Source organism: Rhodotorula graminis (assembly GCF_001329695.1).
Source record: "Rhodotorula graminis WP1 unplaced genomic scaffold RHOBAscaffold_7, whole genome shotgun sequence".
NCBI classification, from domain to species: domain Eukaryota; kingdom Fungi; phylum Basidiomycota; class Microbotryomycetes; order Sporidiobolales; family Sporidiobolaceae; genus Rhodotorula; species Rhodotorula graminis.
This window is the reverse complement of record NW_017264934.1, coordinates 804476-826538: the sequence shown is the minus strand read 5'-3', so window position 1 is coordinate 826538 and position 22063 is coordinate 804476. Positions and strand designations below refer to the sequence as shown.

Genomic DNA, 22063 nt, shown 5'->3' with positions numbered 1-22063 from the left:
CTAGATCTCGCCTGCAGCTGCGAATCTGCTCGTGACCGTCTCGAGAGCTTGCAACCGCGCGTGATCCGGCGGCGTTGCAAGCTGAGCACATTCGGCGAGGGTGCAAGGTTGCTCGCTTTGCAGTTTCATTGCTTCGTCAGACGCCGGGTCTGTCGACGCGGGACGAGGTCTATCTTGCTCGGCTCGGACGACCTTGGAGAGCGCACGTCCTGCTGGACGCTGCCGTCGCAGCATGAGCGAGTCGGTGTCGGCCGAGCGTTCAAGTCCAGCGCACGTCGAGGTCGACCGCTCCAGGTCATGAACGAGCGCCAGAGAGCAGAGGTGAGAGCTGTCGTGGTGCGGCAGCAGAAGAGGCAAAGACAGAAGCAGACGCCGGCGCGAGGCGGCCGCGAGGAAGGTGGCCTGCGGCGAGCGAGAGGGAGCACGAGCGGGGGCCGCACAGCATAGCCAGCAGCTGTGCGGCACAGCCGTGTAGTCCAGGGTACAACCAGTAGCGCTCGCACGCAGCGAGGCGCGCGCCGCAAAGGCTGCAAGGCGAGGTTCGCGGGCGGCCGCAGGAGCGGTGCGAGGAGGAGCGGCGAGGGACGCAACGAGCGGAAGCCCGCGCGCGTCGTGGGTGCAGGACTGCTGAATGTGCCGCTGTCCAGCTGGTGCAAGCGGCGCACACGTGAGGAGGGAGCGAGAGCGAGCGCTTCCTCGACTTCATCATCGCCCCGGCCAACTGCTGCCACAGCTCCGGCTCACGACCGCCGTTCGAGCTGCCAAAAGCGCCAAAGCCGGGTAGAGCACCGGTGCTCTCTCTCGCGCCCACAAGCACACCCCGACGAGCGCTCCCCGACTCGCCGTCGCCGCCTCCTTCGCCCACTGCAGCTCTCCTCCCGGCCTCGCCTCGCTCTTCATACACCACCCGAGCACCATGGGCGACTCGCTTGTCGGCATGACCTTCAGCTTCGTGCCCGCCCCGCCGAGCAAGGACGACGGCCAAGCTCCTCGTGGCGGCCTGGGCTCGCAGGTCCTCCCTGTCGCAGAACTCGGCGACGACTTTGCGGGCGACCCTGAAGACGGCTCGCAGTACCTGTTCCTCGTCAGGTGCGTCCCTATTTCTGCACCCCTTCCCCCCCGAACCCGCGAGCTCACCACGACTAAATGCGCGCAGGCGAGAAGCGGCAACTCACGCCAAGGTGCTCCGTGTCGACAACCCGTACGCGGCGCAAGAGTCGGCGCCTGCGCCCACCGCAGCAGCTCCATCGAGTCGGCCGAGTGACCCGTGGCGCGAGGCGTTCGTGCGCAACTTCCAGGCGGCCCGTCAGGTGCGCCCCCCTCTCGCTCGCTCGCCCAGCTTCCCGAGTGCACAACTCACTCTCCCTTTCCCGCAGCGCATGCTCACTGCGCCTATCCACTCGATGCCGCCCGTCGACCCGGGCATCTTCCCGCCGCCGCGAGACGAGGGCGCCTGGCGCGTCTTCATCAACGGCAAGCGGTCCAAGCCGCCCAAACCTGCTCCTGCCAAGCCCTCGACGAGCAAGAGCACGTCCGCGACGGCCGTCATCGAGCAGTCGACGCCCTCGCAGGACGAGGACGTCGAAATGGGCGACGACCTCGAGGCGGCCAAAGCGGCCATCCTCGCCTCGCTCGATCTCGACGCGCCTGAGCCTTCGCCGGCTCGACCAGTTCCTGCTCCGAAGCACACGCACACGCCTGCATCTTCGACCGTCGCACCCTCACCCGCGGCGCCACCCCAAGTGCCCGAGTTCGAGCGCCTGCCCCAGCTCCCCTCGCCAGCCCTCCTCGTCGCCATCCCCCGCCCGACTCTCGTTCACCTCCTCTCGCACTTCCACGACTGGTTCGTCGAGCGCATCGAGGCGTACGAGGACAAGATCAACTACGTCCCGTCGACCATCTTTGCGCCGCCCTCACTGCGTCGTCGACCCGGCGCCGGCGCGGCAAAAGCCAGGGCCACTGCGCCGGCTCCTGCGCCGCTCAAGCCCGCCGCCAAGCCTCCTGCTGCCGTACCGCGTCCGCCGCTCCCGACGGCGCACGAGTCGCACTGGATCCTGTCGGTCCTGACGCGGCTCGAGCAGCTCCTCGACGGCGAGGACCTCTCGTCGCTGCGCCTCCTCGCAAAGACGCTCGCCTCGATGGCCGAGGTGTCCGAGGTGGCACGAGAGAAGCGCACGGCGGCGGCGGGAGCGGGAGGAAGGTCCATGCAGGAGCGGCTCGAGGACGAGGAGGAGGCCGAGGGCCGTGCGCGGTGCTGGATGGTCGTCGCCGCGATTGCGGGCGTGTGGGCGCAGGCAGACTTGTGGGACGCGACGCTGTAGCCGGTCTCGATGCTGCAGTGCGCGAAAGTCGGTTCGACAGGACAAGAGTGCTCGGGAGCGAGAGAAGGGCTTTCCTCTCGAGAGCAGCCGACGACGAGGAGGACGGGAGAGAGAGAGAGAGACATCTAAAGGCTTTGTCATTCCGAAAGAGGCTCGACGATGCGCTACAGCTCGTCCTTGACCTGCTCGCCGCCGTCGTCGTCGGGCCAGCAGACCGCCGGCGTCGCCACCCGGAACAAGTACTCGCACTTTTCCGGCTCGATGACCTGCAGCAGCGCGTTCGACGTGCCGCACTCGAGGTCGACCTGCGAGAGGCAGTGTGGATCAGTGAGACGTCGAGAGAGAGAGCCGAGATGAACTTGAGGAGAGGGCCGAGCGCACCTTTGCGGACCGCAGCGGGCCGTTCCAGCAGCGTTGGCCGTCGGCGTAGAGCTGCTTGCCGTAGTAGGCGTCGGTGCCCTGCTCGACGTCGCTCGCCCAACCCTTGAAGCGGCTGTTGGCGTGCGAGAGAGTGAGCGTGGCTCGGGCCGGCGACCGAGTCGGGAGAAAGAGGAGGACGTACCCGAGGCTCGTGCGGGCGTTGTTGTTGTTCGACTTTTGCGACGCCTCGCCGAAGAAGCAGAGCGAGTAGGTGTACCTGAGCGAGGGAAAGGGTGTGTCAGGGCGTGCAATCACGGGCTGTGAGAGACTTGGGAAGGTGGACGCACTCGCCCGTGTTCTGCTCGACGCACGTCCCGTCGAGCTTCTTCCACTCCCAGTCGCGGCCCCAGTCCTTCTCGAGCGCCTTGCGCGCCTCGTCGCGCTTGCCCTCAACCCGGCTGATCTCGTTGACGAGGTCGGTGTGCGCCGTGCGCGCGCGAAGAAGGTCCGGGTGGTCGGAGCCGGCGAAGGACGACGGGCCGGGCGCGTAGATGATGCCGGTGCGCGAGAGGAGCTCGAGAAGAGTCTGCTTGTAGCCGTCGTAGGCGGGACGCCACTTGTCGGGGAGGTAGTCCTCGATGCGGAAGACTGCGGGCGCGCGAGGGTGGGTCAGGATCCGGACGCAGGGCACGGGGCAGAGAGAGAGGGACGCACTGCTTGTGACGCCCGACGTGAGCGGCTGACCGACACGCAGGTTGACCGAGTCGATGAGCGAGAGCGGGTCCTCGCTCTCGAGCTGCTTGAGGTCGTCGTCCGAGAACTCGCGGACGGGCTCCTCGACCTCGACAGGCTTGGCGACAGGCGGCGCCTCGGGCACATCGTTGACGTCAGATTGCGCCTGGACGCCGTAGACCTCAAAGTCGACCTCGAGGCCGTTGGCCTTGCGCCAGTCGGCGTACGCCCGAGTCGCGCCGAGAACGGCCATGTCCTGGTTGTTCGGGTTGAAGTCGCGCTGCATAGGGAGAGGAGCGCATGTCAGTCAGGGACATTGCGAGAGTGGCAGAGAGGAGAAGAGAAGGCGGGACGCACAGCCAGGCCGGTCATGATCTCGCTCAGGTCGGCGATGTGGCCTTCGAGGTTGGCGCGGTGCGTGCGCAGCGCCTTGATCGCGTCCTGCATCTCGACGATGCGCTCGTACAGCTGGCTGTCCTTCTTGCGCTGGATCTCGCCGGCCTCGGCGTTCTCGAGCGTCTCGAGGGCGAGCCGAGCCGCGTCCTCGCGCTCTTGCAGCACCGACAGCTCGCGCTCGACCTTGGCGACCTCGGCCTCGAGCTTGGCCTTGTCCTTGGCGCCGTGCTTGATGTAGTCGTTGCGGATGCTGGCGCCGACGCGACGCTTGCGCTCGGCCTCGGCGCGGTCCTTGCGGAACTGGTCGCCGACGGCCTTGCACCGGTTCGGGCACAGCGCCTTGCCGTCCCACTCGTCCGAGCCGTCGCAGCACTGGTCGTCGCACACGCCGTCGTTGACGCGCGAGCGCAGGATGCACGCCGGGATGTGGCCCTCGTTGCGGCACAGGAACTGGCCGGCCGGGCACTCGGGCGACGCGAGCTGCGCGTCGTAGTCGATGGCGGGCGTCGTCGAGCACGAGGCCGAGGCGTCGAACGAGAAGACGAGGTCCCAGTCGTCGACGATGGCGGCGTCGGCGTCCTTGACGACGAGCACGCTCGCGCTCTTGCCGGACGAGCGACGCGAGCTCGTCGCGCTCGCGCCGTCCTTCCACTCAAAGTCGAGCCCGACACTTGAGCCCGCGACGCGAACACAGGTTGGCCTGGACGACAGGCCGAGGACGACGACCTCGCGCACCTTGACCTCGGCGATCGACTGGGCGTACGCGTTGGTCGGCTCGTAGCCGTCCTTGGGGCGGTTGCGGAGCGTGAGCGCCTTGGCGCCCTTGCTCTGCGGGCCGAGCGCAAAGTCGCGGTACACGTAGTCGCCGCGCGCGTGCGCGAACGACTCGCCGTCGTCGAGGTACAGCGAGCCGTTGGCGCTCGAGCCCGAGAGGTCGACGGCGACGACGAGCGTGATCGGGTCCTTCCACGCGAGTGCAGCGGCGCGGCGGACGAGGTCGCGACGAGGGAGGATGTGGCCGCCGCGGTGCAGGATCGGGATCGACTCGAGCGGGGCGGGCACCTTGACGTGAGCGCCGCCGTGCGAGGCGCCGAAGTAGAGCTCGTGGGTGAGGTAGTGGTAGTAGGGCTGCAGGGTTGGAGGTGTCAGATACCGAGGAGAGTACGAGAGAGGGAGAGAGAGAAGCGTTCGAGCGCACCTGGTCGTCCGAGATGTAGATCTCCTGCGAGGTGACGCCCTCCTCGACGACGGGCTTGACGAGCAGGCCCGAGCCGCCGAAGTAGAACTGGTCGTCGAGTGCAAGGCCCTTGGCGTCGTCGGGGAAGACGACGTACTGCGGCCTGCGAGGGAGAGAGGGCGACGAGGTCAGGACGAGGCTCGCGCACGGACCGCCAAGAGAGGGTCGGACGCACCTCAGGATCGGGACGCCCGAGAGCGTGTTCTCGTAGAAGGCCGTGTAGAGCGCCGGCATGAGCGAGTACCGGAGGCGGATGGCGTCGCGCATGATGCCCTGGAACGGCTGGTCGTAGAGGTAGACCTCGCGGCGCTTGGTGTCGATGTGGCCGTGTGCGCGGAAGAACGGCGAGAACGCGCCGACCTGGTGCCACCGAGTCATCATCTCGGGCGGCGGGTTGCCGAAGAAGCCGCCGACGTCGGCTGCAGGCATCGACGAGGGGAGAACGTAAGTCAGGTTCGCCTTCGACGAGGCGGCGAGGGAGAGACAGGGGTGGACGTACAGCCCGAGAACGCGAGGCCGGCAATGTTGTTGGTGAGGAGCATCGGGACGGTGCTCTGCAGGTGCGGCCAGTCGCCCATGTTGTCGCCGGTCCACATGGCGCCGAACCGCTGCGAGCCGGCAAAGTAGGCGCGCGTGAGGACGAACGGGCGCTTTGGCGGGTCCTCGCGCCGGATGAGGCCCTGCATCGTGAGGTTTTGCTGCAGGAGGGTCGGCGAGAGAGTCAGTTGCGCGCGAGGGAAGGGGGCCCGGGAGGGAGAGGTCGGGCTCACGAAAATCATGCCGTTGATGTTGTGGACGTCGCGGTGCTCCCACCCACCATGATGCACAGCGTCCTTCTGCATCGTGATCTCGGGCCCGTTGAAGATAGACGGCTGGGAGGGAGGAGAGTCAGATCGAGAACGGGCGAGCGCCGCCAGGAGGGAGGGGGCGCACCTCGTTCATGTCGTTCCAGATCTGCAGCGACGGCGTCGAGCCCTGCATGACGACGAAGGGGTTTGTCAGTCGACCGGCCTTGGCGAGGACGAGGGAAGGGGTGCGAGCGCACCTTGAACTTGTCGAACGAGAAGAGGTTCGACCACCACTCGTGGCTCTTCGGGTTGAACCAGTCGACCCAGGCGCTCGAGCCCGACCAGCACCACCCCTCAAAGTCGGTCTTGCCGTCAGGCTGCTTGCACAGGATGTCGAGCTCCTTGGCCTCGGTAAAGACGTAGTAGTCGTCCGAGCGCTTGTGGTGCGGGTCGACGATGGCGACGAGCTGCTCGAGCGAGGAAAGGCGAGGTCGCACGACTGTCAGAGACCGAGCTAAGGGTGGTGCGGGACGAGGGAGAAGAGGGAGAGAGAGAGAGAGAAAGGCGGGCGCACCTTGCGGCCACGAGCGGCGAGCTCGTGCTGCATCTTCTCGGGCGTTGGAAAGTTGCGGCGGTCCCACAGGAAGTACATGTGCTCGGCGCTGTACTCGATGTCGAGCCAGACAAAGTCGAGCGGGACGTCGGCGTCGTCGAAGCGCTGCTGGACCGACAGGACGTCTTGCTCGTCGAGGTAGTTCCAGCGGCACTGGTGGTAGCCGAGGGCCGACAGGAGCGGCATGGGCGCCTTGCCCGTCAGGGACGAGTACGCCTGGAAGATGTCGGTCGGCGACGGGCCGAGGAAGACGAACAGGTCGAGGATGCCCGACTCGGCCATCCAGTGCGTCGACGTCGTCGTGCTCGACGGGCCGCCGTCGGTCGACGAGCGCGACTTGTTCTTCTTGTACGCCGACGTGACGCCCTTGGTCGTCGTCGACTTGGTGACGTCGACCCACAGCTCGGCGCCCGTGACGAGGAAGACGGCGACGGACGACCCGGGGCGGTGCGCCTGCATGAACGGGATCGAGCCGTACTAGGTGCGCGCGACGAGTGTCAGTGCCGCCCTCGGCAGGAGAACGAGGGGAAGGTGGACGCACGAGAGCCATTTCCGAGTCGGCCTCGTACTCGAAGACGTCGAGGTTGTAGAGCCGGTAGGGGTCCGTGTACGCGCCCTCGCCGCCCCTGCTCAAGGGCACAGTCAGTGGGACGCCGCGTTGATGGGGCAGTCAGGATCGGGGACGCACCTCGTCTCCTTCAGGCTGAGGGTCGAGGCGTGCTCGGGGATGCCGTACACGTGCTCGTAGCCGGGGAACGTGATGTCGAGGCTGAGCGATTCGGGCCCTGCAGGACGCGAGGCTAGTCAGCTCCTGCGCCGCGCTCGACGGGAACGAGAGAGAGAGGGAAAGAGGGGGCGCACCTTTGGGCTTGCTGTCCGTCTTGCCGCCGAACGTCTCCTCCCACATGCCGTCGTCGTCGGGCGGAAGGAAGCCCGGGAACGCCTCGTCCTTGACGATGACGCGCTGCTCGCCCGGGTGCTCCGGGTCCTGGACGACGAGCTCGTCGGGCTCGTCGCCGACCGTCTTGACGCGGAAGTGCTCCATGTTGAACAGCTGTCGCTCGTTGAGGACGACGTGCGGCTGGCCGTCGCGGAGGAAGGTGACGGCGAGGGGCGCGTGGTCGAGGCGGAGCTCGTTGTGGCCGGCGCCGTACGTGACCGAGGTCGAGCGCTCGTCGTTGCGGACCGAGAAGCGCTCGTCGTCGCCGTTGTCGTCGACGTGCGGCTCTTGGACGAGGGCCCAGCGGGCCGCCTCGTTGTACCGCTGGCGGAGGCCGTCGACCTCGTCCATGACGACGCGCGCCGTGCCGTCGCGGTGGAAGCGGACCTCGAGGCGGAACTGGACGGCGGGGAACAGGCGGTTGGTGACAGCGGCCGAGAGGGTGCCGCGAGCGAACCGAGGTGGTGCGGCGAGGGCGTAGGGCGAGTGCCACGCGGTGGCCGTCTCGGTGGCGCGGTCGGCCAAGGCCCTGTTGCGCCTGCAGAAGCCCGACTGGGCGCAGGTCTTGAAGTCGTGGCGCTTTACGGCGAGCGAGGTGGGGAGGGTCGCAATGACGAGGACGAGCGCGGTGCAGGCGGCGAGCCAGAGCCAGCTCGGTCGCCGTGGTGGGTTGCTTGCGCGCATGGTGCGCTACTGCTCAAGCCCGCTGGTGTGAGCTGGGTGAAGGGATGAACAGCGACGAGGGCTTCCGACCGGTGGCAGCTCGTCGACAAACCCGCTCTCGCTCTCGTCGGCACCGCCAGCTCGCACCATGTCGCCAGTCAGCTGCGCACAGCCCACGCCACCGGCACTACCAGCACGCTCGTCCCCGTCGCGTTGAGTGAGCTCTCGTCCTCCCCTCGCCCCGTCGTGCTCGAGTCGGCGCTTTCTCCTGCCGTCCTGGCGGCCCAGATGGCCTGTGGCTGACCCGAGGCCCTCCCCTGTTCCTCCTTGCGTCCTGCAGAGCCCCTCAGCAGAGTACACCGCCAGTCGCGTGTCGCCCGCACCGCCTCGCCTTTCCTCGCTCAACCTCGTCCTCTCCCACCTCGTCTGGGCGACTGCCGCACGCCCTTCGATCCTGGACGACAACCTGCGACGCTACTTCAACCTGTCGAGGACCGCCCGTCGTCGTTCGCGCCGCCCGGAAATGGTAAGACTTCGCGGCGCGGGGACGGCAACGTTGCTTCTGCGAGCGCCGACTCGCCCTCGCCGACGGCTCCTGTCCTCGTCCACCACCTGCACCACCTCTGCACCACCTCACCAGACTCGACACGCAACATGCCCGGCAACCCTCTCCCGACGTGAGCCCCCTTTCCCTGTCCGCCCTCGCGCCAGCTCTCCCTCGCGCCGGCGACTCGCTTCCCCACTTGGGTGCCGCCCTCGCACAAGAGAACGGCAGCAGGCTGCAGGCGTTCGCGCGCGTCGAGCAATGAAACCGACAGAGCTGACCGAACTTTCCCTCGCAGCGACGGCGTCGTCGGCAAGCTCACGCCCGACCAGGTCCGTCCCTCCTCCAGCACCTCTTCCCTTTCTCCCGCGAGGCCGTCCCTGACAGTCTCGGGTCCCTCTGCACGCCTCTCCTACCCGCAGGAAAAGGCGCTCAAGGCCTACTGGGTCGAGTTCCTCGACCTCGTCGACCAGTCGCCCGTCGAGGGCAGCGGCGCCCACAGCGCAGCGATGGAGGCCGCCGGCGACAAGCCGGGCAAGGACATCCCCAAGGACGACGCCGCCAAAGAGCGCATGAAGGCCGAGCAGGAGATGCGCGACGCCAAGCTGGCCTTTGTCGAGTGTGCGTCCCTCGCCCTCCCCTCTCTGCCCTCTCTCTCGCTCGAGCCGACTCACTGACGGGCTTTGTCCCTCGCAGACGGCAGCAAGCACTTCATGGACGCGTACTGGCGCTTTGTGCGTCCATCTTCCCTCTGTCTCTCCCTCTCAGCCTCGCGGCTGGCACTCTCTCCTCGCCCGAGCCCGTCTTGGCCCGCTCGCACCGAGCTGACCCTCTCCGTGCGTCACACAGATCGCGATGGACGACCCGGACGGCATCATGCTGCGCTTCCTGCGCGCGAGGAAGTGGTCGTCGAGCGCCGGCGTCGCCATGGTCCGTCCCTCGTCTCCCCTCTCGCTCGGACCCTGGGCCATCGCCTGACAGACTCGTACACGCGCAGCTCGCATCGTGCATCAAGTGGCGCATGGGCGGCGACGTCGAGAAGATCTTTGAGAAGGGCGAGGAGGGAATGAAGGGCGCCGAGGGCTTCATCCGGCAAATGGTGCGTCGCGCCTCTCTCCCTCTCTCTCTCGCCGTCCTCGTACCGAGGCCTCGACTCTGACGTCGTGTTTGACCGTCCGCAGGAGATCGGCAAGACGTACACGCAGGGCACGGACCACTACGGCCGGCCGGTGTGCTACATCCACGTCGCCAAGCACCGCACGTACGACCAGTCGCCCAAGGCGCTCGAGGACTTTGTCATCTTCCAGATGGAGAGCATCCGGTGCCTGTTCGCCCCGCCCATCGACAAGGTCTGCAGTACGTCCTCGTTCCCCTCGCCCGACCTTCTCTCGCGTCGTCGACGGGACTGACTCGCGCTCTCTCCTCAGTCGTGTTCGACATGACGGGCTTCGGCATCCGCAACGTGCGTCTCTGCCTTTCTCTCTCTCTCTCTCTCTCTCGTGGTGCGACGTTGAGAGCGCGACTGACCTCTGGCCTCGTCTGCAGATGGGTGCGTTTTGACCCTCTGAGGGTCGCTCGGTCGGCGCGAAACTGACCTCCCCTCGTCGACAGACTGGCGCTGCATCCTCTTTATCGTCAAGTGCCTCGAGTCGTACTACCCGGAAAGCCTGAACGTCATGCTCATCCACAACGGTCCGTCCCCTGTCCTCGCCTCGGCAGTACCCGCCTCGAGCCTTGCCCTGACTCGTGAGCCTCGCGTCGCCGCACGCAGCACCGTGGGTCTTCCAGGGCATCTGGAAGGTGCTCGGTCCCATGCTCGACCCGGTCGTCCGCAATAAGATCGTCCGTCCCTCCCTTCTCGCCCTCCCTCCATCTCGGGCCCACTCTGACCCCCTTTCTCGTCCACAGCAAATGACCAAGAACACCGACGACCTTTGCCAACACATTCCCAAGGTGCGTCCTTATGCTCGCTCGCCGACCGGCCGCCGCAGAGAGTGTCGAGCTCACCCGCCTCGTCGGTCGCTCGCAGGCGCACCTCGTTCGCGAGCTCGGTGGCTCGTCCGACTGGAAGTGGACCTATCCGCCTATCGTCCCGGGCGAGAACCAGGCGCAACAGTGCGTCGTCGCTCTCTCTCTTTCCCCCCTCCCCTCGCTCGGGCGGCACGCTTACCCAGCCGTTTTCCCCTCGGCCGCAGGGACCTCGAGGGCCGCAAGGTGCGCTCTCCTCTTGGCTCGTCGCCTCCCTGTGACTCGTCCTGACGCTCTTCCTCGTCCCCTCTCGCAGAAGCACCAAGCCGCACGCGACGCCCTCATCGCCGAGTACGTCGCCGTGACCCGCGAGTGGACCAAGTCGGACGACCCGACGATCGTCAAGCGGCGCGAGCTCCTCGTCAGCAGGATGCGCGCCCAGTACCACGAGCTCGACCCGTTCATCCGAGGGCGCGGCGCGTACCACCGCAACGGCAACGTGAGTCGCCGACCCTCTGCGCTCGCCGACCGCCCGGTCCTCCTCCTTGGCCTCGCGTCCAGCACTGACTCCCTTCGCTCGCGCCGCCACAGATCGTCGGCAACGGCTTGGTCGTGTGGAACTACCCGTCGGCGTCCGAAGAGAAGACCGAGGGCGAGTGGGAGGTGCGCGGGTACGAGACGTGCCGCGAGGAGTGCCTCCTCAGGGCCAAGCAGCTCCAGGAGGAGCTTCGGGCGACGGGCGCGCAGGTGGCCTGAGTGCACGTCGAGACTGTCAAAGATCCTGGTTCCGTCGTAGCTGTACCCCTGTCTGTGCAACGAGCTGTATCCCGCGCCCTCTCTTTCTCTTCGTCCTCGGCGACGCTCACTCTAGTTTCTCGACGAGCGCTACCTCGCCCCTGTCCGAGAGTGCAACGCTTGCCGTGTGGCGACTCGCACCGTGCACAAGAGCGAGGACATTTTGGCGCGGTCGTGCCGCCGGTGCCGATCGGCGGCGAAGAGGGGTCGGCGACCTCTTCTTTCCCTTCTCCTTCCCCTCCTCCACCTCGCTTGCTCTTGCTGCTGCCACACGAGCTTGCTGGCACCTCGCACCTCAACGCCACACCCAGCGCATCACCCACACGCGCTCGCAACCCGCACTCTCACCGCCCACTTCCCCACCTCCGCCCGCCGCTCAACTCGCCTCTCCGCGCGCCCTCTACACCATGGTCCTCGCCCTCACGGACGCTCAGCGCCAGAGCCTCGCAGCCGTGTGCGACTGCATCTTCCAGGCGCACGGCGCCGGCCTCGCCGCCGAGGTCAAGTCGCTCCTGCCGGCGACCGCACCGGCGTACCAGCGCGAGCACAGTGCGTCCCTCCCGTCCATCGCCCGTCCCTGTGAGCGACGCACCTGACCCTCGACCCACACACACAGTCGACGCCCTCGTCACGACCAAGTTCAGCGACTTGCCCGGCGCGCTCGACGCCCTCGCCGACCAGTTCACCCGCTCGCTGTCCAAGGACAGCGTCGACAAGATCGGCCTCGTCCTGTCGCTCTTGTCGACTCGCCCTGGCACCCTCGTCCTGACGGGCCACGCCAGCACCTTCCCCGAACTGAGCGTCGAGCAGCGCGAGGCCGTCCTCCAGTCGTGGCGCACCTCGCGCCTCACGCTCCTCCGCCAGGCGTTCCGCGGCCTGTCGGCGTTCACGCTGTACGTCACCTACAACCTGTACGACAACATGATCCTCGCGACGGGCTACCCGGCCTACGGCGACGAGCACCGGTTCGCCGACAAGTCGCGCCTGCGCCCGCACCACCCGTACCAGTTCGAGTCGATCCGCACCCAGTTCGAGGTCATCGAGACCGACATCCTTGTCGTCGGGTCCGGTGCCGGCGGCGGCGTCGTCGCGTCCGAGCTGGCCAAGAAGGGCTGGAAGGTCCTCGTCGTCGAGAAGGGCGAGTACATCAAGCCCGAGGACATGGCCGGCACCCAGCGCGAGGGCTTCAGCCGCCTGTACGAGTCGGCCGGCCTCATGGCGACCGAGGACGGTTCGATGAACATCCTCGCCGGCTCGGGCTTTGGCGGCGGCACGACGAGTGCGTCCCGCTCTCTCTCTCTCTTTTCTCGATCCTCGTCGAGCAGAGCTAACCTTGACTCGCTCGCGCAGTCAACTGGTGTGCCTCGCTCCGCCCTCAACACTTCCTGCGTGAGCAGTGGGCCAAGGAGCACGGCCTGCCGTACTTCCTCTCGACCGAGTTTGCCCAGTCGATCGAGGCCGTCTGCCAGCGCATGGGCGTCTCGGACGAGCACCTCGAGCACAACCGGCCCAACACGATGCTCGTCGACGGCTCGAAGAAGCTCGGTTACCCGATCGCCAAGATTCCTGTGCGTCCTCTCTCTCTCTCGCCTCGCCGAGCCGGGTTTGAGAAGGTTCCCGACTGACCTCGCCCTCGCGCTCGCGCCTGCAGCAAAACACGGGCGGCGCCAAGCACGCGTGCGGCTTCTGCGGCTTCGGCTGCGTCTACGGCGAGAAGCAGGGCGGCACGGTCACGTGGCTCAAGGACGCCGCCGAGCACGGCGCCAAGTTCCTCGTCAAGACGACGGTCGAGCGCCTCCTGTTCGCCTCGTCGCCGACCGCCGCGCTCCCGACGCCCGACACGCTCGACAAGTACACGCCGACGGCGACGAGGCGCCACTGCATCGGCGCCCTTGTGCGCGACAGCGAGGACCGCCTCGCGCTCGTCCGCGCTCGCCAGTCGGTCGTCGTCTCGGCGGGCACGATCCACAGCCCGGCCGTCCTCATGCGCAGCGGGCTCAAGAACCCGCGCATCGGCCGCAACCTGCGCCTGCACCCTGTCGTCGTGCGTCCCTCTTTCCCCTTCCTCGCCCGCCTCGAAGAGCGCGCGCACTGACCTCTTTCCCTTCCTCGTCGCCCTCAGATCACGACCGGCTTCTTCGACGAGCAGATCAAACCGTGGGAGGGCGCCATCATGACGGCCATCTCGAGCGTGCAGGAGAACTGGGACGGCTCGCACCACGGCGTCAAGATCGAGGTCATCAACGCGTTCCCGGGCGGCCAGGCGGCGTCGTACACGCCGTGGACGTCGAGCGCCGAGCACAAGCGGCTCATGGCGCAGTACGGCAACTCGATGACGCTCATCTCGATCGCGCGCGACCGTGGCTGTACGTCTCTCTCTCGCTCCCTCGCTCGGGCCTCGTCGTCGGCAACGGTCACTAACCTCTCGCTCGTTCGCCCGCAGCCGGCCGCATCTTCCTCGACTCGGAGCAGAAGCCGCGCATGGACTACACGATCGACCCGTACGACGGCAACTCGCTCACGCGTGGCACCATCGCGGCAGCAGAGATCCACCTCGTGAACGGCGCTCGGCGCATCACGACGACCCAGGTCGACGTGCCCGACTACCTGCCGACGCCCGGCCACACGTACCTGTCGGACCCGGCGTGGAAGGAGTGGGTCGCCAAGGTCGAGAAGGCGGGCACGCGCCCGAACCGGTGCGCGATCGGGAGCGCCCACCAGATGGGCAGCAACCAGATGGGGACCAAGCCGTCGTCGAGCGTCGTCGACCCTCGCGGCAGGGTCTGGGGCACCGAGGGCCTGTACGTCGCCGACGCCAGCATCTTCCCGACGGCGTCGGGCGTCAACCCGATGATCACAGTCCGTCGAGTCTTTCTCTCGCTCTTCCTCTCTCTTCCTCCTCGACCACGTCACTCACGCTTTCCTCTCGCTCGCAGAATATGTCCCTGTCGCACTCGATTGCGCGCTTCATCGACGAGGACGCTCGCGAGTCGCGCTCGCAGGCCGTCGAGGCTCGTCTGTAGCCTCGTCCACCTTTCCTCCCCCCTCTGCTCTCCCCTCCTGGTTGTTGTCGCCGATACCCCCTCCTCATCTGTATCTCACGAAGCCGTCAATGAAGTATTTTCCTCACGCGCACGCACGCTCTCGGCTCGTCGGGCGAGGAAGATAGAGAGAGAGAGAGAGAGAAAGCGAGGCGCCGACTCGATTGCGAACCAGGCGCAGGAAAGGCTACGGAGAGAGCAAAACTCGAGAAGACGGGGAGAGCTAGATACAAAGGGCACAGAGGGAAAGGCTGGGAGAGGGATATGAGAAGAAGGACGAGGGGTCGAGCGCCGAGACGTCGCCGCTCAGACGGCCGTCACCTCGGCGGGCCTCGCCTCGTTGTAGTTGGCCGCCGGCGCAGGGACGACGGGTGACGAGGTGACGACAGGGGCGTTGGCGTTCGGGCTCGCAGCCGCCGTCGTCGACGTGTTGCTGATGCCCTTCTCCTGCGCGCCCGCCGCCGCCGAGCCCGGAGCGCCGCCGCCGAGGTCGGCCGAGAAGGGCGCCTTCCAGACGTTCGGGCCGTGGCGCTTGTGGGCGAGGGCGCCAAAGGTGACGAGGCCGACGAGGAGGACGGTGAGGGTGACCCAGCTGATCCACGCGAACGCCTCGACGGCGCGGCCGAGCGAGCACAGGCTGCCGCTGCAGAAGCTCGACGACAGGCCCGGGATGCGGTCGGCCATGCCGGCGGCGCCTCCTGTGAGAAGGAAGGTCGTCAGTGACCCGCTCGAGCGCGCGAGAAAGGGGAGGGAGAGGACGGACCGAGGAAGAGCGCCCACAGGACAAAGACGACGGCGAGCTCGGTGGCGAGCCAGGCGACGGGCGACGGCTTGGCGCGACGGTGGAAGAAGAAGTGGAGGACCGGGACGGTGAAGTTGGCGAGGAGGCCGGCGACGAGGACGCATGCCGCCGAGCCAAAGTAGCTGCTCGAGGAGGGGGACAAGGGTCAGCCCGGCGTGCAGGGGAGGCGAGTGCCGGTGCAGGGGAAGAGGTGGACGCACACGTCGAGGTCCGACTCGGTCTTGCCGATGAAGGCGGCCGCGAGCACCCACGCGAGGAACGAGCTGACGGCGAGGACGGCGTACAGGACGGTGCGGACGAGGAGCCAGACGCTCATCTGCGGGCGAGTGGGCGGGTCAGTTGACTGTGGCTTGTGGAGGGGCTTGACGAGGAGGATGGGCTCACCGTGGCGGATTCGGTCGAGGAGTACGGGGAGGACAAGGAGGGCGGGATGAGCGTGCTTGAGGTGGTGCGGAGGGCGCGCGCGTGTTGCGTGGAGCGAGAGGGGCGGTCGGCGCGAGGAGGGAGCGAGTGAGGGTAGGAAGGGAAGGGAAGGAGAGAGAGAGAGCGAGGCAGACGGGAGCGTTTGTCCTTCTCGAGAGGCAGCTGGCCGACCCAGAGCACCGCCTCCAAGAAGAAGCGCGAGATCCCGCCCCGAGCAAGATCGGTCACGCTCTCGCCGCCCTGGAGAATCGCATTGCGAGATAGCGCTGCCCACCGTGGCACCGACAGGGCTCGCACTCGAGCAGCACTCTGCGCTCGGTCGGGTCACGCACCCGTGTTCTCGTGGGACGGCGGCGGCACGGGACCACTCGCTCAGCTCAGCCGGCGACACTGTGCCTTGCACAGCCAGCATGCGCATCTCGAGCTTATCTTGCTGCCGCTGCACTGCGCCCCCCCGGCCGTCGACGCGCGAGAGGGAGAGCACCAACCCTCCGAGCCGGGCGGCGTCACTCTCGCTCCCACCCACCTCGCCTCGACCGCTCGAGCCATGTCGCGCTTGCTGCGACGGCGGTATCCGCGCATCGAGCCCGAGGGCGCAGTCGACCACCTCGTGGTCGGAGCCGGCGTCGTGGTGCGTCCGCCTCCTCATCTCCTCGTCCTCCTTCCGCCGGCCGCAACAGAGCGAGCTGACCACGAGCTCGTACCGGTGCAGGGACTGGCGATAGCCGAGCGCCTCGTCAAGGCCTTCCCGACTCGCACCACCTTCTGCGTCGAGCGGTGCGTCGCCGCCTTCCCCTCCTCCCCCCACCTTCGACACCGCCGACGAGCGAGCTGAACCTCTTGCCCCTCGCCCTTGCAGCCACGGTCAAGTCGGCCAGGAGACGTCGTCACGCAACTCGGAGGTCATCCACAGCGGCCTGTACTACCCGCCCGACTCGCTCAAGACTGCCCTGTGCATCCGCGGGCGCGACCTCCTGTACGCGCGCTGCGCCGAGCACGGCATCGCGTTCAAGAACACGGGCAAGCTCGTCCTCGCGTTGAGCGACGACCAGATGGGCTACCTGCGTCGCCTGCACGACAAGGCGCGCCGTCTGCGCGCCGACGGCGTCGGCGACGTCCCGCTCGAGTGGCTCGACGGCGACGCCGTGCGCCGCCTCGAGCCCAACGTTGGCGAGCGAGTTGTCGGCGCGCTGTTGAGCCCGAAGACGGGCATCGTGTCGTCGCACGGGCTCATGGAGCACCTCGAGAAGGGTGCGTCGACCTCTCTCTCTCGTCCCCTCGTCCCGACTCGCACCTCGCGAGACCGTCGTACTCACGTCCCTGCTCCCCATCACCGCAGAAATCATCGACAGCGAGACGGGCGAGCTCGTTTACGGCACGCAGGTCGTGCGCATCGACCGGGCTGGGCCGAGCGGCGGCGGCAAGCGCGGCGACGGGTCCGAGGACGGCTGGATCGTGCAGACTCGGACGGACGACGGCAGTGGGGGAGAGGGGGCGCTCACGGCCGTCCTCGCCAAGTCGGTCATCAACTCGGCGGGGCTCAAGTGCGTCGTCCGTCCTCTCGAATCCTCGAGCGAGCGGTCCTGACGACGAACCTCCTCGCAGCGCGCACCACATCCTCAACCAGGTCTTGCCCGAGTCGGAACGGCTTCAGCTTCACTTTGCCAAAGGGTCCTACTTCTCGTGTGCGTCCTCGCCTTTCCTCTCGGCCCCTGTGCGACTCGCGCCGACTCGCAGCTCGTCCCACAGACCGCGGCCCGGGCGTCGACCAAGTTCAACGCCTGCTGTACCCGTGCCCTGAAGAGAACGCGTGCGTCCTCGCACTTTCTCTCCTCTCTCGCGCTCGCCAACTTACCCGACCCTTTCCCGAACACAGCTCGCTCTCGGGCCTCGGCACGCACCTCACGCTCAACCTCGACGGCGAGGTCCGCTTCGGGCCCGACGTCGAGTGGCTGTCGCCGCCGCTCACCGACGACGGCGAGGACGTGCCCGACTTTTGGGAGAGCCGGCTCGCCGTGTCGGACGAGCGCATGGAGCTCGCGGTCGAGGAGGTCAAGAAGTTCCTGCCCGGCGTGGACGCGAGCGGGTTTGCGCCAGACTGTGCGTCCTCGCGCTCTTTCTCTCCTCTTTCGGCGCCCCTCAGGCGCCCTCACTGACGCTCGACGGTGCGCGCAGACTCTGGCATCCGGCCCAAACTCTCGAAGAAGGGCGAGACGGCCGTCGACTTCTCGATAACGCACCCTCGGCCGGGCCTCATCTCGCTGCAGGGCATCGAGTCGCCCGGGCTCACGTCGTCGCTCGCCATCGCCGAGCGGGTCGAGCAGGTCGTGCGCCAGGAGGTGTGGGGCTTGGGGAGGGGGACGGGCCGAGTGCTGAGCGAGGGAGGGAGGGTGGACGAGTGGGCTTAGACTTAAAGACTGCGTCCGCCTCTTCTGTACAGCTTGTCGTAATCACTAGATGTTCGTGTCGCCCGCGCAGGAAGGATCTCGTCGAGCGAGATGCAGGTCGACGTCGCGAGCCGACTCCGCCGAAGCGAGAGCTCGAGAGCTGGCTCCGACCACCGTGCCTCGCTCCTCGCCAGCTACCGCCGACCATGCACAAGGCCAAGAACCCGACCCACATCGCCAAGGCGCTGCCGCGCATGGTGCGTCCACCCTCCCCTCGTCCCGCCGTCCTCGCCATCTCTCCTCGTCTCTGCCTGCCGCCGTCTCGCCTGCTGCCCACCTCGAGGGGCAGCACAGAGCGGCTCACAGAGCTCTGAGAACATGTACTGACCTTTCTGCACCCTCGCCCGTGCAGAGCTGGTCGCCGGCCAACCTGTACAACCTCTACCAGCGATCCTACGGCCCACCGACGACCGACACCCAGTTCACCAAGGTGCGCCTGCTGCCTCTCGCCCAGTCTGTCCCCTCTCGCGAGTTACCCGAGCTGACCCACCTTTGCCCCCGGACAGAGCGCCCTCACCATGTTCCAGCAGAAGTGGAAGGCCAAGCAGCTCGTGCGCGGCTACCACGGCGACTGGCTCCCGGAGAACAAGTTCAAGAAGAACTACCTGCCAGATGGCCTGCCGCCGATCGTGGGCAACAAGGCGGCCGGCGAGGAGCGCGTCCCGCTCGCGAGCTTGATGTTCGCCGAGGTCGAGAAGCGCCTCGACACGGTCGTGTTCCGGTGCTGCTTCGCCGACTCGGTGTACAAGGCGCGCGCCATGGTCATCCACGGCAAGGTGACGCTCAACGGCCAGGTCGTGCGTCGGCGCTCTCTCCTCCTCCTCTCCCTCCTGCGCGCGGCGAGAGCCCGTCCCTGACCTCGTCGCCGTCCCTCTCGCAGACTCGCGACCCGAACGTCAAGCTGCAACCTGGCGACCTCTTCTCCGTCGACCCGTCCGCCGTCGTCACCCTTCAGCGTCCTCGTGGCGCTGCGGCCCCCTCCTCCTCTTCCGCCGCCGAGCCCGCCGCCGCCGCACCAGCCGAGGCCGACGCGGCCGCGCCTTCTTCCTCGTCCTCCGACTCTCCCGCACCCTCCTCTTCTCCTGCACCGGCACCGCTCGCCGGCAACGCGCCCTCGACGGGCCCGCAGCCGCTCGCGTTCCACCTGCCCGACTACGCGTCGCCGTTCCTGTTCGTGCCGGCGTACCTCGAGCCGAGCTTTGCGACGTGCTCGGCCGTGTACCTGCGGCATCCGACGGCGCGACCGGGCGTGAGCGAGGTGCCGAGCCCGTACGAGGCCGACGGCGAGGTCATGCGGTTGGCGTGGGTGCGTCGGCTCGTTTCTCTGCCTCTCTCCCTCGCATCGAGGGCTGTGGCTCAATCGACGAACTGGTCGCGCAGGAGTACTACACGGCGATGGGGCGGAAAGGCGACAAGCGGCCGGCGGGCATGCGGGGCAAGCGGCTCGGCGCATGAGCCCGTGCGGAGGAGGAGGTCGAGCTCGATGAGGGCGAGAGGTCGAGGGGGCGGCGCAGGACTGCAACGAGCGAGTCATCAGAATGCTCGTGCGAGTTTCACCGAGAGAGAGAGAGCGCGACGAGTGTGAGGGTCGAGCGGGCGCGGCGAGGCGGCGTGAGTGCGAGACGGCGAGCGCGACCAAGTCCCCCTCGCCTCCCCAAGTCCCGACTCGTCACGGCGTCGACGGCCTGCACCTGCACCCGGAACGTGCTCAGCAGCAGCACAGGAACGTGCACCTGCCCTCTGGCCCGCCCGCACCACGCCGCGTCGCCCTCCCAGCCTCGTCCTCCCTCCCTCCTCCGCCCTCATCCTCATCTCGCGCTCGCCGTCGCCAAACACGGCCCCTCACCGCCCCGCACTCGACCCTTGTACCGCCAGCAGCCTCGTGCCATGTCGCAGCACCCGTACCAGCAGGCCCACGGGCCCACCTACCCGGCCCAGGCGGGCGCGTTCGCCTCGACCTCGTCCGCCGTCGGCTCGACCCGCTCTGGCCGCCAGGTCAAGCCCGTAAAGCCCTACACGGCTCCTGCGCAACCCATACGCGCTCGCTCGGGCCTCAACCCGCTCAGCAAGGCCCATGCCCATGCCGCCATCGCCGCCGCCAACACGCCCCTCGGCCCTCCTCCGCCTCCTCAGCGGCATCCCCTCAGCCTCGCACCCGGCGCCGTCCCGCCCTTGACCCGCATCACCGGCCACGGCAACGAGCGCAAGCAGGCCATGTTCACCACTTTCCCCGCCCGCATGCGCCTCGGCACCTCGACCCTCGTCCAGCCCAACGTGCCCGGGCCCTCGTCGTCCAACGCCGCCGCCAAGGAGCCCACCTCGAGTGCCGGCACGGGCGCCAACACGCCCATCCTCGCCCCGGGCACGCGCCGCATCCGCAGCACGGTCAACTACGCCGACCTCGAGAACCTCGACGACGACCTCGACCTCGATTCGGACGCGCCCGGTGCGGCCGACGCCCGCAAGCGCGGCGCGAGCGGGACGCCGGCGGGCTCGCGCAAGCGTGGCGCGCTCGCCGAGCAGCAGGCGGGTGGTGGGACGCCCGGGCCCGGGCAGCAGCAGACGGCCAAGGTCGACGGCAAGCCCGAGGTGTGGGGCGACGGCAAGAGCTACCTCGGCGTGCTCCCGCCGGGCAACCTCGTCCAGGTCCAGCCGACAAAGGGCACCAAGCACACGGCATGGTGCGTCCCCTGCTCTCTCTTTCTCGCGCGCGCTCGAGAGCGCCGAAGCTCACGAGCCTTCGAACCCCGAGCAGTACCGAGGACCAGCTCGACGAGGCGGCAGAAACACCTGGGGTCTTTATCCCTGTCCAGATCGACCTCGACGTCGACACGTTCAAGATCCGAGATTGCTTCGTCTGGAACGTGCACGGTGCGTCCCCTGTCCCTCCTCTCGTTCTCGCCCGAGTCGCCGCTCACCCTCTCTCCCTCGTCTCTCCCGCCGAACAGAGAAGCTCATCACGCCTCAAGCGTTCGCCCGCATCTTCTGCGACGACCTCGACATCGACCACTCGCACTTGCAAGAAGTGTCCCGACAGATCCAGGCGCAGATCGACGAGCAGACGCTCGTCGCCCAGTTCCCGTTGCGCTCGCCCGAGGAGGAGGAGGAGCACGTCGAGCGGGATCAACGCGTGGTGCTCAACGTGCGTCCCTCGTCCTCCTATCTCACCGGCGTCCTTGAACCGACTAATCTTTGTCCCTCTCGCAGCTCGACATCCAGCTCGGCACCCTGCACCTCACCGACCGCGTCGAGTGGGACCTCTCGTCGCCCCTCACGCCCGAGCTCTTTGCCGCCACCCTCGTGCGCGACCTGTCGCTGTCGCCGTCGGCCGCACCCGTCATCGCCCACGCCCTGCACGAGGAGCTGCACCGCTCGAAGCGCGCCTGCCTCGAGCTCGGCCTGTTCCACGCCGACGAGGCGACCCGGCTTCGACGAGGCGCCAAGCCGCTCGAGGGCGTCTGGCGCGAGTGGAACGAGGCGCAGAGCTTCGGGCCGAGGGTCGAGCGGCTCAGTCTGGACCAGCTCGACAAGCTCGAGGCTGAGCGGGAGCGCGTCAACCGGTCCGTCCTCTCTTTGTCTCTCTGTCGCCTGCTCTGGAGCCGGCGAGGCCGTGCGGCTGGACGGCGTCACTGACTCGCGTTGTCGGTCGTCGCGCAGGATCGCCAAGCAGAGCCAGATCTCGGGCGCGTCGCGCAAGGCAGGGCGGCCAAAGCGGTGATGGGTACAGCTGTAGCAGCCTGCCATGCCACCCTGGTTCGGCACGTCGTCGTCGTGCAGCGGCAGCAGAGAGTGCGAGAGCGAGAGCGTGCGAGAGCGAGGGCGAGTCGAGGAGTCAGCGGCTTGGCTCGACGAGGCCGTCGTCGTAGATCGCTGTCATGGCGTGGCTAAACTGGGAGAGTCCCTGCGACGAGCGTGCACAGAGTTGCGCCAGCGACGAGCGAGCCGCGCGCCGTTCCCCCTTGCTCGGTCAAATTCTGGGGAAGCTCGAATCTC

At 67.7% G+C, this 22063-nt stretch overlaps 8 protein-coding genes across 8 annotated transcripts; 6 read left to right on the top strand and 2 right to left on the bottom strand.

The window, feature by feature from the left end:
* Positions 1–901: 901 nt before the first annotated feature.
* Positions 902–2364, top strand: RHOBADRAFT_53820 (uncharacterized protein). The gene is made up of 3 exons (XM_018417020.1): positions 902–1089; positions 1157–1310; positions 1377–2364. Exons 1-3 carry the CDS (start codon positions 917–919, stop codon positions 2319–2321), a joined length of 1272 nt encoding a protein of 423 aa, XP_018270940.1. The 5' UTR covers positions 902–916; the 3' UTR covers positions 2322–2364.
* Positions 2365–2434: 70 nt separating this feature from the next.
* On the bottom strand, positions 2435–8071 carry RHOBADRAFT_53819 (glycoside hydrolase family 31 protein; the record flags this gene model as incomplete). The annotated part of the gene is made up of 16 exons (XM_018417019.1): positions 2435–2626; positions 2703–2814; positions 2884–2958; positions 3029–3329; positions 3396–3693; positions 3771–4937; positions 5008–5149; positions 5222–5465; positions 5546–5744; positions 5817–5918; positions 5980–6021; positions 6092–6301; positions 6409–6924; positions 6989–7073; positions 7136–7232; positions 7309–8071. The coding sequence occupies 16 exons, from the start codon at positions 8069–8071 to the stop codon at positions 2486–2488; spliced, it is 4494 nt and encodes a 1497-aa protein (XP_018270939.1). The 3' UTR covers positions 2435–2485.
* Positions 8072–8704: 633 nt separating this feature from the next.
* Positions 8705–11392, top strand: RHOBADRAFT_53818 (uncharacterized protein; the record flags this gene model as incomplete). The annotated part of the gene is made up of 16 exons (XM_018417018.1): positions 8705–8727; positions 8893–8926; positions 9017–9215; positions 9291–9328; positions 9444–9524; positions 9592–9693; positions 9776–9950; positions 10022–10056; positions 10110–10143; positions 10206–10286; positions 10366–10436; positions 10503–10547; positions 10624–10709; positions 10790–10808; positions 10879–11061; positions 11154–11392. 16 exons carry the CDS (start codon positions 8705–8707, stop codon positions 11316–11318), a joined length of 1371 nt encoding a protein of 456 aa, XP_018270938.1. The 3' UTR covers positions 11319–11392.
* Positions 11393–11764: 372 nt separating this feature from the next.
* On the top strand, positions 11765–15097 carry RHOBADRAFT_36851 (uncharacterized protein; the record flags this gene model as incomplete). Its single annotated transcript, XM_018413391.1, has 7 exons — positions 11765–11906; positions 11974–12636; positions 12708–12925; positions 13009–13166; positions 13230–13401; positions 13480–13723; positions 13801–15097. The coding sequence occupies 7 exons, from the start codon at positions 11765–11767 to the stop codon at positions 14664–14666; spliced, it is 2463 nt and encodes an 820-aa protein (XP_018270937.1). The 3' UTR covers positions 14667–15097.
* On the bottom strand, positions 14527–15699 carry RHOBADRAFT_66498 (uncharacterized protein). The gene is made up of 4 exons (XM_018418987.1): positions 15585–15699; positions 15401–15516; positions 15162–15322; positions 14527–15096 (listed from the first exon to the last, which is right to left on the bottom strand). Exons 2-4 carry the CDS (start codon positions 15514–15516, stop codon positions 14705–14707), a joined length of 669 nt encoding a protein of 222 aa, XP_018270936.1. The 5' UTR covers positions 15585–15699; the 3' UTR covers positions 14527–14704.
* Positions 15700–15863: 164 nt separating this feature from the next.
* On the top strand, positions 15864–18094 carry RHOBADRAFT_27339 (uncharacterized protein). Its single transcript, XM_018412785.1, has 8 exons — positions 15864–16254; positions 16336–16400; positions 16483–16874; positions 16963–17167; positions 17229–17308; positions 17373–17433; positions 17500–17723; positions 17799–18094. The coding sequence occupies exons 1-8, from the start codon at positions 16171–16173 to the stop codon at positions 18029–18031; spliced, it is 1344 nt and encodes a 447-aa protein (XP_018270935.1). The 5' UTR covers positions 15864–16170; the 3' UTR covers positions 18032–18094.
* RHOBADRAFT_36847 (uncharacterized protein) lies at positions 18081–19596 on the top strand (the record flags this gene model as incomplete). The annotated part of the gene is made up of 4 exons (XM_018413390.1): positions 18081–18500; positions 18577–18867; positions 18951–19376; positions 19451–19596. 4 exons carry the CDS (start codon positions 18081–18083, stop codon positions 19523–19525), a joined length of 1212 nt encoding a protein of 403 aa, XP_018270934.1. The 3' UTR covers positions 19526–19596.
* Positions 19597–19957: 361 nt separating this feature from the next.
* On the top strand, positions 19958–21844 carry RHOBADRAFT_53814 (uncharacterized protein; the record flags this gene model as incomplete). Its single annotated transcript, XM_018417017.1, has 5 exons — positions 19958–20751; positions 20826–20941; positions 21019–21212; positions 21278–21630; positions 21728–21844. 5 exons carry the CDS (start codon positions 19958–19960, stop codon positions 21786–21788), a joined length of 1518 nt encoding a protein of 505 aa, XP_018270933.1. The 3' UTR covers positions 21789–21844.
* Between the last annotated feature and the right edge of the window lie 219 nt (positions 21845–22063).